The sequence below is a fragment of the Bacillus rossius genome, chromosome 1, assembly GCF_032445375.1.
Source record: "Bacillus rossius redtenbacheri isolate Brsri chromosome 1, Brsri_v3, whole genome shotgun sequence".
NCBI classification, from domain to species: domain Eukaryota; kingdom Metazoa; phylum Arthropoda; class Insecta; order Phasmatodea; family Bacillidae; genus Bacillus; species Bacillus rossius.
In genome coordinates this window covers 62,665,452-62,682,045 of record NC_086330.1, presented here as the reverse complement: position 1 = coordinate 62,682,045, position 16,594 = coordinate 62,665,452, and the positions used below count along the sequence as shown (strand labels likewise).

The 16,594-nt window shown below is 35.5% G+C and overlaps 1 protein-coding gene across 3 annotated transcripts in view; it reads left to right on the top strand.

Moving 5' to 3' along the window:
• Positions 1–16,594, top strand: part of LOC134536771 (dedicator of cytokinesis protein 9) — a 187,711-nt gene that overhangs the window by 53,744 nt on the left and 117,373 nt on the right. For all 3 annotated transcript variants that reach the window (XM_063376696.1, XM_063376690.1, XM_063376705.1), the window contains exons 9-10: positions 4,076–4,222; positions 15,861–16,058. In XM_063376696.1, coding sequence (XP_063232766.1) covers positions 4,076–4,222; positions 15,861–16,058 — 345 coding nt within the window. The remainder of the gene's footprint in view (positions 1–4,075; positions 4,223–15,860; positions 16,059–16,594) is intronic.

The following is a 16,594-nucleotide window of genomic DNA, read 5'->3' as shown; positions in this document are numbered from 1 at the left end:
TACTGGTATGCACAGAGTCTAAGTAAACAGCGGACCATTCTAGATTGTATGGGACTCCAAACCACTTGCTTACAGACTTGGTGCTCGTTGATCTAGTAGTGTGAAGGGTTGGTTTTGAACCTACAATCTTAAACGTGTGAACTTGAGGCTTCAGCAGGATAGAAAAAAATACAATAAAAAGTGTTCCCTGACTTTCTTTACCTTTGCTACTCAAAATTTTTTATTTATTTATAAAATTGTAACATGCACATAAAACAGTCATAAGACTTTAAGAGTGTGCACACATAAAAAAAATACAAGACATACAACATACAATAGGTACAAACACACAGACCCAATGTAACCTTTCTACCATAAATGGTTAAGAAGATTACATGAATAAGTAATAAATAATATAGACGATAAAAATAATAAAATACTAACCTAAAAACCCAACACAAAAAGAAGTAATAAATTGAATTAATACAACATGAATTAAAATTAACTAATGTTGATGTTGCAAAAGGCAAACACAAGCAGATAATCAAATGGGATATTCGTAATATTTGAATGGATATAACCCAAATATATGTTAAATTTATATATTAAAGACAAAAAATTTTTTTAAGATTAACCTTCTTATTACTTTGCAGTAAAAAACTTCATACTTGTTGAAATTTGAAATCAGTCTATATACAATATCATTATTCTGTCTTAGTTACATAAAGGTGGCTTACGGCTTTTAAATGAGGGAATTTTGATGCCAATAGTTTCAAAAATGTAAGGGCAATTAATTTTCGAATTATAACAATTATGTATAAGTACTGCATATAAAATATTTTGTCTATCGGAAAGAGTACCTAAGAGGGAATTTAAGGCTACATTAATAGAATTATTTTTTTTTTGTGTATCAATTTTTATAATTTAGTTTGTATTCGGTTCAGTTTATTAATATCTGTATTATTGATGCTGTTCCAAATATTGACCCGTATTCAAGTTTAGACCTGATGAGCATTATAGAGGAATTTGTGGAGTTCACATGATATGTAATGAATTTAATGAGACCCAAGTTTCTGTTTAAGTAATTCAGGTTGATGTAAATGGAAATATAATTTATATTCAAGTAAGGTACCTAGATCTTTAACATATTCTGGCTTTGAGATACGTAGGTAAATTTGCAAGATTGTACATATTTGAATACTATTGAGTAGAATTTTCTAGAGGAGGTTATGTTAGTCTTATCATTGGAAGATTAACTAAGTTTAAGTTACACCATTTAGTAACAGCTGAAATATTACATTGAAGTAAATAACAATCATGCTAGGACAATATCTTCCTTTGAATTGTTAGGTCGTCAGCAAAAAGAGTGCCAGTAGAAAAGTTTAGTACTGAAATTATATCGTCAGTGTAAATATTAAACAGTAATGGTGAAAGTATACCACCTTGTGGTACACCAGACGTAGCCAAGTGTAAATCAGAATATAAATTTTTTTATTGAAACATAGCTATTTCTATTATTTAGATAACTAGATAACCAGAATATAAATTTTCACTTAAACCAAAATTAGTACATTTAGTAAGAAGGTTTGATTCACAGTATCAAAAGCTTTTGCTAAATCAAAACAACATGTATCAAACTAACCACGTGTAATTACTTCAGAAAATATAGGATTAAGAAAAGATACATAGTTGGTCATGTTCTATGACTGTGTTGTGAATCTGTAAATGTGTCTTTAAAATTGAATTCGAGATATTTAACTATTAATTTATTGAAAACTTTTGCGAAACCATTCAAGAGAGATATAGGCCTGTAGTTTGAAATATTTAACTTGCTACCTTTTTTGTGGATAGGAATGACCTTTGCAAGCTTCCATTTGCAAGGGTAAACACCACTATTGATACTTTTATTGAAAAAGTGTTTTAAAAGAAATGCAAAGAGTAAAGAGCAGCCTTTTATAATAAAATTAGGAATGCCACCTGGCCCTGTTGACAGAGTAGATTTTAATGTATTGATACTCCAGAGAACAAGACTCTCAGTGATTTTAGCCATAGGGATTGAAAAATTAGAGAAGTTGGAAGTTAGGGGGATTATTGTTTCCAATAAGGGTTACATAGACACTCCAGAAATATTCAGCAAACTGGTTTGTAATTTGTAGGGGGTTATTAATAACATTATCATTTATTTTAAGTGACATTTGTTGTTCATAGTCCTTTCTCACAATCCTGACGTAATTCCTAAATTTTTTTGGGGTTCTTTTTAATTTTATTTATATTTTGAAGCCAGTTTTTGAAAGAATTAGAAACCATTATATTTCTGATAACAGTGTCCAGTTTAATGTTTACCTCTATAGCTGGATGAGGTAAGTATTCCTTGATTAGGGGGATCCACAACTTTACTAACCGAGCAGAGCTCAAAATTAGAAAAGCATAGGTCTAGCAGACAATAGTTAAATTGTGATAAGTTCATGGTTGAGGCGATGTTGATTAAAGCCAGAGCTTTAGTTTTAACACTAGATTGTAACCTGCAAGGTGACAGATGTGACAACATTCCTTACCGCCTATTCAGATTTTTTCATTGGCTTTACCTTTCATGACAACATGAATAAAAAATTTTTTAGTTTCTTTTTGGATGGTCAATTCTTGTTTAATTTTAATTAATTTTTCAAATCGCAGATTTATTCCTGGAATTGTCCAGCAGCATTTTAAGGACTGAATTCTCACTTTTTAAATCGTCTACTTTATTGCACAATGATTTCATGAGATTAATCTTTTCATTTACCTTACTTGAGCCCATGGTAAAGGCGCAGAATTGTCCTTAACAAATCTTTACTCTTTTGTGAAGTACTACAAAGTGGAGTTCTTGCTTTTGTTCATATCTCCATCGATCTTTGCTAACCCCAGAAATTCCTGTATCTTATTTAATAAGGAGTTAGGTAATTGTATAATTTTATCACTAAAACGATTAAATACCAATTATTATTACTACCAACGTGGGTACGTTCAAGTAGAGCGGCCGACCTTAACAGAGATTCAGCCGCGACTGATGTTTTCAAAAAATTATTTTGAAATGACTATTATCAGTAATTAACAGTAATTTTTTAGTGTATGAAAACTTTAATACTAAAATTTTCCTACTGTATTTTATGTAAATATATAAATAATTTTAGTGGTGTAACTACTGCTGCTGGGTTATGGGTACACACTGATTTTACCTGAGTCGCCTTGGGTCATTTTTGGGGGGCTGGAAGGGCATGCTAGAGAAACAATTAAGCCTAAACTTCCATGGTAACTCGATTTATTCCCTTCAGTTCTTTGTCGGTTGCAGATGCTCTAAATTCCAATGGCTGTGTTGCTGCAGGCTTCTAACTCAGTCAAGGACTGAACCTGGGACCTCCATTAACACTCACATAGCTTATGCCTCTACCCTGTTTGCAGTGCTAGGCGACTTACTTCTGTGGTGACAGATTTGTGACTATCTGGGGGCCAGTGGTAGTTTGTGGGCACACTAAAGCATGAACTTGCACGTTCCTGCTGATGCATGGTGGTGTGCAGGGAGGGTGGCAAAGGGAGAAGTTCTAGCGAGCAGCGGAGACATATAGGATACATCTTAACACTGCTTGTACACTCTGTCGAATGAGAGTTTTGCTTGCACTCTGTCCACTGTTAGATCCCTTACAATGATTAATGACAAATTCTAGTAGGTATTACATAAAAATAAAATAGATAATGTTTCGCTCTGTCATCAAAAGAAACCAAGGGCCCAGGATCAAATAATTTTTTCGTGTCCCCTTCCTATTATTTAAACATCATCATTTCAATGCCCACAGTATAAAAAAAATTCTAAAGATTTTAAAAATGTTCTTGTGGCTATAATTCTAAACTGATCTCTGAATATTGCATAACTTGTGTTTTTAATCAATTCTAATAACAGAAGATCTGCTATTTTCATCCTATGGGGATAAATCCTAGCATAAAAAAAAATCTAGAAACTCAATGAGGAAACCCCAAGGTAATTTTGCCCTACCCCCTTCCCCCTTCGTGCTTTCCTCTCGACCTTAAGTGTTTCTACAGTATGTGTTTTTGGTTTGTCGTGCAGCACGTGAAGACACCTGGCCAGAATGTGAGCGAGCAGAGTGCGGAACCATACCGGGAGCAGTTTGGCCAGCGACTGATGGTTCGCTGCGAGAGCATCAGGTTTCGGTTGCAAGCCCCCATCGACGGAGAGAAGGAAGGCCTTTGTCAGGTGATCACCTCTTCATCTTCAGTGTGATGTGTAGCATGCAGAGTTTTATTTGATGGACCGCTCACTTAGAACCCTGTTATAACACATTTCAAAGAGGAACATATAAAAGGTTATATGCAGGAAATGTTATAATGAACTAAATTTTCTATTCTAGATTAATTAATATCTTTTAAATATTAATTTGGCAGACATGCCACTAAAAATTTTAAAAATTGTTATTGTTTGTTATTTATTACAATTACAGTACAACCCCGAATAACCAAACTATGGGGGGGGGGGGGGGGGGGGGCAGCCATCTCGGGTAACTTTGGTTAAGTATTATGAGCTAATTACAGGATTCAAATAGTTTTTAAGGTCAATGAATTTAAACCTTCTTTGTAGGCTACACTTAAGTTCTTTATTGAAATTAAAATTTCATTTTCAGGATTACAGTATATCAATATACATATACTGTGTATGAATAACTCCTTCCAAAAAACGAAGTAATTTTATTTTGTTTCTTGCATCCCTCCCAAGGTATTTGAGTATCAATGTCCCATGCTCTCACCCTTGCAATTATTCCTGTATAGTACATGTTTTTTTGGATTTGCGATTTCAGAGACATTAAGGATAACTCAGGTTTTGGTTAGCTGGTGTTTTACTCTACAGTAGAACCCCGATTTTACAATACAGCTTTTTACGTTTTCCTACTTTGTGCACCATTTCAATTTGGTCCCGTTTCAACCTCATTTGACACAATGCAATAATATTCCCGTTGACTACAACGCGTCTACAATCTGCTTCCCACAATTTGCACCTTTTGTTTGTACCGTGTTTTCTCGCATAATCGTCGCACATTTTATTCTAAAATCAAGTTAGAAAAGTAGGGGTGCAACAATTATTCGGAACATTTTTTTTTTGTTAGATAAAGTTATTCATAAAAACAAAACCCATTCATGGAAAGTACGTTTATTTAAAAAGTGAAGTATAAAAGAGCACGCCAAACAATTTAAATTAATAAGAAGTCATGTAATAAAAACCTTTCTTCAACTTTAAATAGAAAAACATCTGTGATACGCGGGCGGGGCCTTTGTGTGAGCAAATACGGTATACCTACGTAAATTTGTTACTCCTGTTTTTGTCATGTACATCATACATATGAAGATAACACTCGTGTGAAATATCAAAATTGAAAATGCTGTTGAGAACACTAGTGCTGTAGCTTCTGGATTTTTTGATGTGCTCTCCCATTCCAAATGGTATTAACAGGCTGCCAACGCTGGCCCAAATAATTGCTGGCAGAATTTGAGAAAATGTTAGCATGCAATGCTAGCACTATAGTCAGACTGTCCATCAGTAACTTATACATACCGTATTACGTAGTGTGTATGCGTGTGTGTTTGTTTATATATATATATATATGTGGTATTCACTTTTGTCAACGTCCATTAAAAGTAATGTGGTGGGTGATAAATTTAAATGTCAATAAACATAAAATTTAGTCTTTTACTGTAAGTAATTAACTGAATTAATTAACTGAATTTTAATCCGTTCGTATTTTATCGAGATGGCAGCTAGTAAAAATGAAAACAAATTTTCAACTGATGAAAAACGAAACATTTTAAAGTGCGTGTACAAGCACAAAGTTACTTGTGTTTCACTCAATGACAGTCTAGGCGTGCCTATTTCAACTCTGTATACAATTGTCAAAAATGGCAAATTCTTTTGTGCAATGCACCTCAGTGTGGTGATAAAGTACTTTATTTTTATTAATATTCTTAACATATAAATGTCTGATGTTACTATGAATTGCTAATTAAGATATGAAAGTTCATATGTACATATACTGTATGTATGCTTGCCTATACTCTATACAGAATGTAAATATAGGACTTAATTTTAATTAGGTATTCTTAGATATGCTTCATGTTCATACATACTTAACCAATAATTATTTGTATATCAGAGTATAGTATGTAGTGATGAGTCAAATCCCATTCTTCCCGAATCCGAATACCAAACAGTACCTCGAATCCACCCCTCGAATCCGAATCCAGATCTCAAGGGTTAATTATAAAATAATTTATAAGTTAAGAGAAAAAATTAAACATTATGCAGAATTATTTAACCCTTTAATTTTTTATTTAAAAAAACAAGGATTTTGACACGGTCTGGATCAAGACGATTCCGTTTTTGGTCACATATATTTCCTGCAGTGCTGAACAAACGTTCAGAGAACACTGTTGCAGGTGGTGAACACAAATATTTTTTGGACAGTTTAGGTAGCCTGGGTGAACATGCAGACTGAGTTTTCCAGTATTCGAGGATGTTTATTTCTGGGTTAACTGTAGGATCACGTAAGAATCTGGTCACTTCATCAATTGCTGTAGAATCCGACTTGGTGGATTTAAGGCATTCAGGCATTATCTGTGATAGTCCATTGAAATGTTACATTTTTTAGGCCTTACCTTGCGTTTTTTTGAGGACGCAATTTTATTTTTTTGATGTGTAGGGGGGGTCAGCGTAAAGCTAAAACCAAGTTTGTGGGGTCGCCACCCTTGTCCCACGGCCGCCATCTTGAAAATAGGGGTTGAAATGGTTTTTATGATATATCTCTTAAACTATTTATTTGATAAAAAAATTTGTTAACATTTTTTGTTGCAAATTAAATTCTCTACAACTTTGGTCCAGTAACTTTTTGTAGTAGAACTATAAATAAAAAAGTTATAAGCGAAAATCTTCAGAAATTCGAGAAAAAAATTTATAATTTTCTATATAACTTTTTTTTTATCATTTTCCGAAAAAATGATATCTGACCATTTTTGTAGATGGTTTTTTGAGGAACAACGTTTATTCGCATCATTTTTTCATTACGTCAATAGCTAAGGTTTTGCAGCGCTCCGAAGTGAGTACTATTTTTCAGTACTCTTAACTATACCTATATTATACGTGTGTACTAATAATATGTCATCAGTTGTTTTTTTTGTTATTATAACTTTTTTAATTACAAATTTTGCAATATTATTAATCATTAATTATTGACTCTTTTTCACTCCATGACAGGATTTAACAATTATTGATTATTATATAGGGATGGGGCGACCGAATCCAATATCCGCCGAATCCGCCGAATCCGCCGAATCCTAGGGATTCGAAGGTTCGGCGGGTCTGATATAGGATTCGTCAAAGGATTCGGTTTTTACTATTTACGGGAAAAAATACAGTAAAACTCGCTTACGAGGTCCCGCATGGTAGGTTTTTCCGTATAAAGCGTTTAAATTGCCCGAGGTCTCGTCATTACGCCATTAAATGTGTGATATAATGTCCGTTAAAATTTTTTCTGAAACTTCTTGTCTCAAATAATGGCACACGTAAATATGAAGAAAAGACAAATGAACAACAACATACGAAGAAATATGGATGATGTACCATAACTACAGTACAAATCCAATAGTTATTTTAAGATAATTACCATAAAAAGAACTAAAGATTCTTTGTAGAATACCATAATTACTACAGAAGCATGATAGCTACCATATTTGCACTATAGTTACCGTAACAACTGAGATGTATATTTACCGTGATAGTAATGTATTATTTATTTATGACATATTAAATTAAAGAACATTGTTAAAAAAAAAAAAAAAAAGGATGTTAAACTTTGATATGTACGGTTGGCACATGTTGCTAAGAAATAATGCGATCTGAAAAAATGCAGTACTACTACGAAAAGTGAAAATGGTACTCGTGGATTTTTAGGTTATGGCAGTCTCTTTCGTTTTTCAGTAATATTGGCCGAAAATTAACGAGCGTACTGTATCGGAAGTCGGCAGAAATGCTGATTCAACTAAATATTGGCAAAATCGGCTTCTTCAATACAGCTCTACATTTAATGACATGAGTAAACATATTTCAGACTTCAGGATATTGAAAAAGACTTTAATTTCCATGTAGGTTTATTGTGTGTATGTTTTTTTTTTGCAAGTATAAATTGAATGAAGTAAAATGTTTTTATTTTTATTACTTTCAATTGATTAAACTTTAATGACCAGTTGCAGATATTTATGACACTAATTTTGAGGTTAAGCAATTTTACTAAAGCATTCCAGCCAAGCAGGTTGCCAGCGAGAGACGCTTCTCTTTTGCTGGAAACACTATCTCCAATCGTAGAGCTAATTTAACTCCTGAACCTGCAGAACAAATTATTGTTCTGAATGATAGATTAAAGAACAGAATTTAATACTCTGTGACAGTCTCTCTCAGAATTATTGTGCTGAAAAGTGGGAAATGTTGAAACAATGTGAATGTACTTTTCAAACAACATGATTTTTGGTGCTAAGTTTGTTGAAGCTCAGTAAGGACTCCAGAAAAATTGACAAGGGTGAAATTTTTCCAAAGATATGTTACGTTTACACTAACATATACTTGGTTATGTTAGTTGGATGATATCAGTTACTAATGAACCAATGGAAACAGGTAAGATTCAATGAAAAAAAATGTTATTTTTTTTCTAGCAGTGCAAAATGTAAACACACTCTATAAATAGTTACCCAAAATTAATAAGCCCACTTCATTTTAATACTTTATTCAAACATGATATTAAGTTTAAGATAAAAAATAATTTCCCAAAAGTGTAACTGTACCACAAAAGCTCGAGCTCAGCTCGAAGTAAAATTCTTAGGCTCGCAGACCTCTAGCTTATTTATAGAAAAAATCCTAACTGCTAATCTGTACTAAAACTGAAATTTCTCAAGAAAAAATTGTTGTCTTTATATACACTTATACCAGAAATGTACCAATCTACATGTGATAAAGTCAAGGGACTTTTAGTGCAAGCAGAATACATCTCACTTACATTAGATATGTGGACATCATCTATTAAAAGATTCGGGTTTGGGTTCGAGATTCGGCAATTCCAGTCGAGGATTCGAGTTAGGATTCGGATTCGAGGAAATCAGGATTCGCCCCATCCCTAATTATTAAAATAATTTTAATTCTGATGGCCGTTACCGAGAATACTGTTCAGGTAGAAAATACCCAAGTGACCAAGGATAAAACTACAAAATACATCAAATATGTACAAGAACACTTCGGGCTCTCTGCAAGCATTGTGTTTGACGGTTACTCAGACAACCCTGATGTCGCAGGAACAAAGTCTTGGGAACGTTTGCGCCGCACGAAAAAACACCAGTCGACAGAAGTAAAATTTGACAAGAACACCATACCGACATTATCACAAGAGAAATTTCTTGGTAATGAGAAGAACAAATATAACTTTATTATACTTCTTAAAACTGTATTCTCGGAAATGGGTTTCGCTGTTGACCAAGCAGAATCAGACGCAGACGCTCTTATCGTTCGCACTGCTCTTGCTGCATCTCCATTATTTAATACCGTTACTATTGTAGCTGAAGATATTGACATACTGATATTGCTCACAGCACTTGGCAGAGAACAAGTAAATGTATTTTTTTTAAAACCATCAAAAGGACGAACAGCAGAACAATTATATTGTGCGTCAGGTTTTATGTACGGAAATGTCATTGCGGATAACTTGCTGTTTCTTCATGCTTTTTCCGGATGTGACACAACTTCAGCTCCTTACAATATCTTTTGCAAATGCAAAGGAAACTGTGGAGCGATGTGTGGATGTCGAAAAGCAGGGCTGAAATGTTCTGCAGTGTGCTTCCATTGTTCTGGAGAGACTTGCAGCAACTTAATGGAACTCTCAGAATTAATAAATGAAAATGACTTTGATGATGAACCGCCGACATTAACACCCCTTCCTTCTCCAGTTCTCCCACTGGTATTTAATTCAGAAAGCCGATCAGATGCTGAGCCGCAGCCTGGTCCATCGAAACGACTGAGGACGGAGTAGTTCTAATTTAGAAAATCACCGTGGATTATGCCTTTTGGGGATACCACGTAAAAAAAAACGCGCCTCTAGACTCTACCTCGTGAGTGGTGGGGAAAAGAGTCAATAATTAATGATTAATAATATTGCAAAATTTGTAATTAAAAAAGTTATAATAACAAAAAAAACAATAACTGATGACGTATTATTAGTACACACGTATAATATAGGTATAGTTAAGAGTACTGAAAAATAGTACTCACTTCGGAGCGCTGTAAAACCTTAGCTATTGACGTAATGAAAAAATGATGCGAATAAACGTTGTTCCTCGAAAAACCATCTACAAAAATGGTCAGATATTATTTTTTCGTAAAATGATAAAAAAAAAAGTTATATCGAAAAATATAATTTTTTTTCTCGAATTTCTGAAGATTTTCGCTTATAACTTTTTTATTTATAGTTCTACGACAAAAAGTTACTGAACCAAAGTTGTAGAGAATTTAATTGCAACAAACAATGTTAACAAATATTTTTTATCAAATAAATAGTTTAAGAGATATATCGTAAAAACCATTTCAACCCCTATTTTCAAGATGGCGGCCTTGGGACAAGGGTGGCGACCCCACAAACTTGGTTTTAGCTTTACACTGACCCCCCCTACACATCATAAAAATAAAATTGCGTTCTCTAAAAAACGCAACCCCAAATGTAACTTTTCAATGGACTATGAGTACAGTGATTCATGTATCCACGGAAATCGGAAACCGAAATTCAACATCCGACGGAACAATATTTTGTAGTTACCAACTTGACATTTATTTAAAGTCCCAAATGAAGATAAATGCTTTCCTGAAATATTTAATGGAAACTGAAAAGCGTCATCTTGGCTTCAATGGTTTTAGGCCATAAGAAATATTGTCGTGGGTCTTTTGAAATTAAGCCTCACTAAAGCATAGTGATTAATATGCTCGAAGTTAAAAGTGACGGGGTGTTTTCTCTAGTTTACCCATTAAAATTCTTTATATTAATATTAGTTATTTTTTGTGTTGCTCAAAATGATTGGCTCACAAATTCATTGGTTGGCCATCATGGAATTCTCAGATAATACATATTTTAACGTTTGTAGTCTACACAAACAAACTTGGTCCTAAAAAAATTCATAAATAGAACGTGTATCTGAATATTTAAAATTGAATCGCGATTAAAATAATAATTGTATAATGTATTAATTTTTGTCATTCATTATTTCATTGTTATTACTACATGTGCAACCGTAACTTGTGATGAAAGTCGGCATTATTTTTGTATTACTAAGCAACAGATTTCTCGGTAAAGTTATTTAAAAAAAAAAACAAGATTCATATTACTAGTCTAGATCCTAAATGTGCATTATTTTATTTTGTAGCATATTCTGAGAATACATCTGTGATTTATGCCTTATTTAATGCCAATGTAGCGACAATGCATCCATGTTCATGAATATAAAGTAAGTTTTCCAAATCAGTACATGCTTCATAATTTTTTTATATAATAACGAATTAAAAGTACAATATAGTAGAACCTCGTTAATCCCTGATGCGCTAATTTGGGAATCGGATAATCCGGGACGATTTAAAAGAGCAGAAAAAAAGAGAAGTAAAAATTGTCAGCGCTTAAAATTAACTTCACGCGCGGCCGGCAAACACTGCAAGCAAACACTGCAAGCCATCGCGTGGGCTGCCAAACTCTGCAACGCTGTTTGCACCGACCCTTTGTGTCACCCCCCTTTCAGCTGTCACATTTGTCACTCTTTAAACTTGAGGGGGATGTCCTGACTTCTGCTTCCCGTCTCCCTTTGTTTGTTTCCACCGGCCAACACACGGCAGGCGCCTGGCGAGTGACGTGTCTGGCTGGCATTCGGCTCTACGAAGAGGGGGGGGGGGGGGGGGGGTGCAAGGTCAGCACAATCTTATCTTTCTCTCTTCGGCTGTTGTAAATGAACGTGAACTAATGGCTAGGCAGTGCTGTATTTTTTTAAGCCGAGACACTAATTCGAAGATGGCCAGCCCTTACCGTGAACGGATTATCCAGGTTTATTAATTTTTTTTACAGGATATAATTATCCGGGCATCGGCGGGTCCCAATTAACACGAATAATGGGGAGTTTACTATTTTTTATCCATCTGCTGCCAAGGCGCAGTAAGCCTCGGGAGATGTTACGTCACATGACCTTGGCCTTAACCCAGCTGCACGCCGGTGTCTGAGAAGCTTGACATGACCTTCCGGGCTTTTAATCGCTAGTCTGTGAAATTCGGTAATCCGTGAGTATCTCGGTCCCGACCATCGCGTATTAACGAGGTTCTACTGTACCTCAATAGGATGTGTTCCAAGGAAAACGTAAACAGGCCAAGTAAATTGTAAGCGTTTAAGTTTTTTAAGTACTACATTTTCATCAATATTTTTCCTCAAATCCCGAATCTTTTCCCTCGAATTTAGAATCTTTCGAATACTAGGGATTCGAGGATTCGACTGGCCCATCCCTAATAGTATGTTAAGGTTGTATAATATCACTGTTCTCTGAGCAAAAAATAATTGTTCATATATTTCCCTTATTTTTACAACATTTTCAGACACCTACTTGACTAGTGTAAAAAAAAGTAGGTACTACTACAGTACGCTCCCTATTTAACGCGGTTGTCGGGGGACATAACTTTTACCCGCGTTGTTGCATAACCGCGATGTTTCGATGTGACCAAGGTCAAAAGGCATAAAACACCGCCTGTGTTCTAATAGGTCGGCAAGCACGCACAGTATAGACGGCCCGCCTTTGTGCGGACTTTGCATCCGCAGTTTTCACTAAACGCGGGTGAAAAAATAAAAATAATAAATTTTAAAGATAAATATTAAATGTTGAATTTTATTTTTTATTTTTCCGCATGCCGCGCACAGTTTGTCGCACGGCCTACGAGCGCGCCACACGCCGCCATACACACGTGCGGCACACAAGCTGCTGCCAGTCTCGTGGTGTCAGCCACAGTATCTGTTTCGTCTAAGTGTCCGTAACAAAGTAAGTGCAGTGTGTGCGGTTACACACGATTCTGTGGTCAAAGTCTTCTAAATAGAAAGGCCATAGTAATACTTCAAACCGAATATGAATCGCAAAGTACCGAGTTTGATTGATTTACGTACTTACAGATAGCGTGTCTTTTGCAGAAGTATGCAGCAGATACGTGAAAAACGATTCTAGCATTCGTACAATATAAAATAAAGAATCGTCTATCGTGTAAAGTGGTTAAACTTTGTTATCCATGCTTACAGTAAATTATAAATGGTCACATGTGGGATACAAAAATTGCGCCAAAATAATTTTAGCGCAATCAGTGGCGCCGTATTAAAAAGTCTGTTATTAAACGTTGTCTTTACTTATTCCATCAAACGCTGTGTCGAGTTGCTGAGTGTGTGTGGCTCGGATCGGCAAGTGTTATATTCCCCAGCCTCTGGTTAAAGGTCGGGAGGCCGCTACACATAAACATTTCCGGGGCTTGTTTACTACCTCACGGCAAAAGTGGTACAGTATGGTTCACGTAAGTATTGGACCACTGGGAATTCCTCGGCAAAGATTAAAAATACGCTAGCTGATTTACTTTACTATTTAATGTTAAAACATTATACCAAAGTAAAAAGATGAACGTGTATAATACAACGAATAATATTACGTCTGTAGGTTCAAGTTGTAACAAAACATTTATATGTCTCCGCTTGTCAACACACGTGACCACGAGAAGTGTGCAGACGGAAATGAGTGAACTACTCAAGGTCACCATACTTCCCCCCTTTCGGCTTAATCGCCCCTCTCATCACTGGCGCTTATATTCCACTCCTCCCGTCTACCCGGGTGTCTTGGTCGCATATTCTCGGCTCGCCTCTCCCCTCCCAGCGCTGGCCGTCAACCAAACCTATCCAAAATCAATCCCCAGCCGAGTCACGCTGGATAATGTCGCTGGACGGTGGGCTTTATCGGGTCCCCTTTCCGATGCTTTATTTGTGGGTTAAAAAAAAATGTTAAGAACTAGTGTTTCAGAAAATAACACTGGGCTGGATTGGACCATAATTTGAAAACACTACAAGATAGAGGAATAATGTACGGAGATATCTTGTTTAGAATTTCACTGCGGACATTTTCTACGCCTAGGATTTTTTCTTCCCGATGCTTAGTTTGTGAGTTACAAAGCAAAATTATCCTAATCGGCTGTCAACCATTTATTCCATTATTATTACAGTAGAAACTCGTTAATCCGTGACGATTTAAAAGTGCAGAAAAAAAAAAGAGAAGTAAAAATTTGTCAGCGCTTAAAATTAACGTCACGCGGGCCGGCGGCCGGCAAACACTGCAAGCCTTCGCATGGGCCGCCAAACTCTGCAACGCTGTTTGTACCGTCGTCCCCCTTTCAGCTGTCACATTTGTCACTCTTTTAACTTGAGGGGGATGTCCTGACTTCTGCTTCCCGTCTCCCTTTGTTTGTTTCCACCCGCCAACGCACCAACGCACGGCAGGCGCCTGGCGAGTGACGTGTCTGGCTGGCATTCGGCTGGACGAAGTGGGATGAGTGGGAGGGGGGGGGGGGGGGGTTGGGGGCTACCCAAAATTGATGTGTGCAAGTTCAGCACGATCTTATCTTTCTCTCTTCGGCTGTTGTAAATGACCGTGAACTAATGGCTAGGCAGTGCCGTATTTTTTTAAGCCGAGACTAATTCGAAGACGGTCCTTACCTTGAACGGATTATCCGGGTTTATTACTTTTTTTTACAGGATATTAACTATCCGGGCATCGGCGGGTCCCAATTAACACGAATAATGGAGAGTTTACTATTTTTTATCCATCTGCTGCCAAGGCGCAGTAAGCCTCGGTAGACGTTACGTCACATGACCTTGGCCTTAACCCAGCTGCACGCCGGTGTCTGAGAAGCTTGACAAGCCCTTCCGGGCTTTTAATCGCTAGCCCGTGAAATTCGGTAATCCGTGATTATCTCGGTCCCGACCATCACGAATTAACGAGGTTCTACTGTGTTATTAGTATTATTATTAATTTCTGATTGGGGGACATGGTTTGACCCGCGATATACCCGATTCCGCGATCTATCGGGGCGCGGTATACCGGGAGTTTACTGTATATATGTTTTTGGAACAAATTAGACAATTTCATTGAATGAATTATGTGCTTTTAATGGAGTATGTTTAATTTAAAGTAAGTTTTTACAAATATTTCTGTGAATTAGTTTACTGTTTTCATACAAATCAGTAGGTGACAACCCACTGATTTTAATGCCAATATATATGCAAGAATAATGAGTAATTGTAATATTTTAAAGCTTATTTTATGATGTTATAAGCATAAAAAGTTAAACACAATAAAATTTTTGTCTTTCTCATATATAAAGAAAAATGCTAGGATGTTCTACTGAATTTTAAAATTAATTTAAACATGAAATAATAATCTGCAGTATAGTTTAACTAATTGTCCTTAAAATTAAGTAATTGATTAAACAATGTTAATTATTACAAAATCAAAGTGTATTTTTACTTATGAGTACTATTGATTTGTGTTGTAAAATTTATATTTTTACGTAATTTTTAAAGAATTTTCCAATTAGAGTGTTAAAAAATCTAACTTCTAAAAGAAATTTTTTGAACATACTATAGTTCATTAGTAAGGTAATAATAGATTATTTTATTTGAATCGGTGATTTTAACTAGAAACAAATTGTTTGGTACTGCTGGAAGTTGTTTGAAAAGTTCTTAATTAATTTTAGTGTGATATTTTTGTAGGTGGAACCGTACTTCACAACGTTAGCGCTGTTTGATGCAAGGCAAGGAAGAAAGCTGACTGAAAACTTCCATTTTGATGTAAACCATCCGCTGATACGCAGCATGGTGTCTTCCCCAGGTGTTGAGTGTGTGCCAGACTTGCCCCTCCCATCTGAACTGCAGCAAGTTCCATCTGACTGGCTTCTGTATCCTAGACAGGTAACCATACTGGTTGTCACCTTTGCATTATTAAAAGAGTGCTGGTATTTATGTCATCACTTTTATAGTGGTTGTGTTTGCATTGATGCACAAGCGTTGCTTCCAAAAACCTAAAAGTGGAACAAACATGGCTGTCCAACTCAACACCTTATTAAATAATGCACTTATACTTGAGTCAGTGTAGTTGTTATTACAATGTAAAGCAGTTATTGTTATGTAGGTTTATTTATTTATTTATTTATTTATTTATAAACCTAAATAATTCATTCATTTATTTAATAATTTTTCATTATCAATCCTGTCCTTCTGTAACTATTTCTCATCATTTAAACTCAATAATTGTTAAATAAAGTTGAATTTGAAGGCCATATACGAAAAAACTAGTTTGAACTGGACAGTTATTTAGATATCAGGTTTTCATAATAACTCTTACAAGATAACTTGCTCTGTTTAATATGTATCAACCCGTGTGCAGCTGGATACCACTGCTAGTATTAAATAATATGAAAAGAAAGATTTCAGAACACTGATGTGAA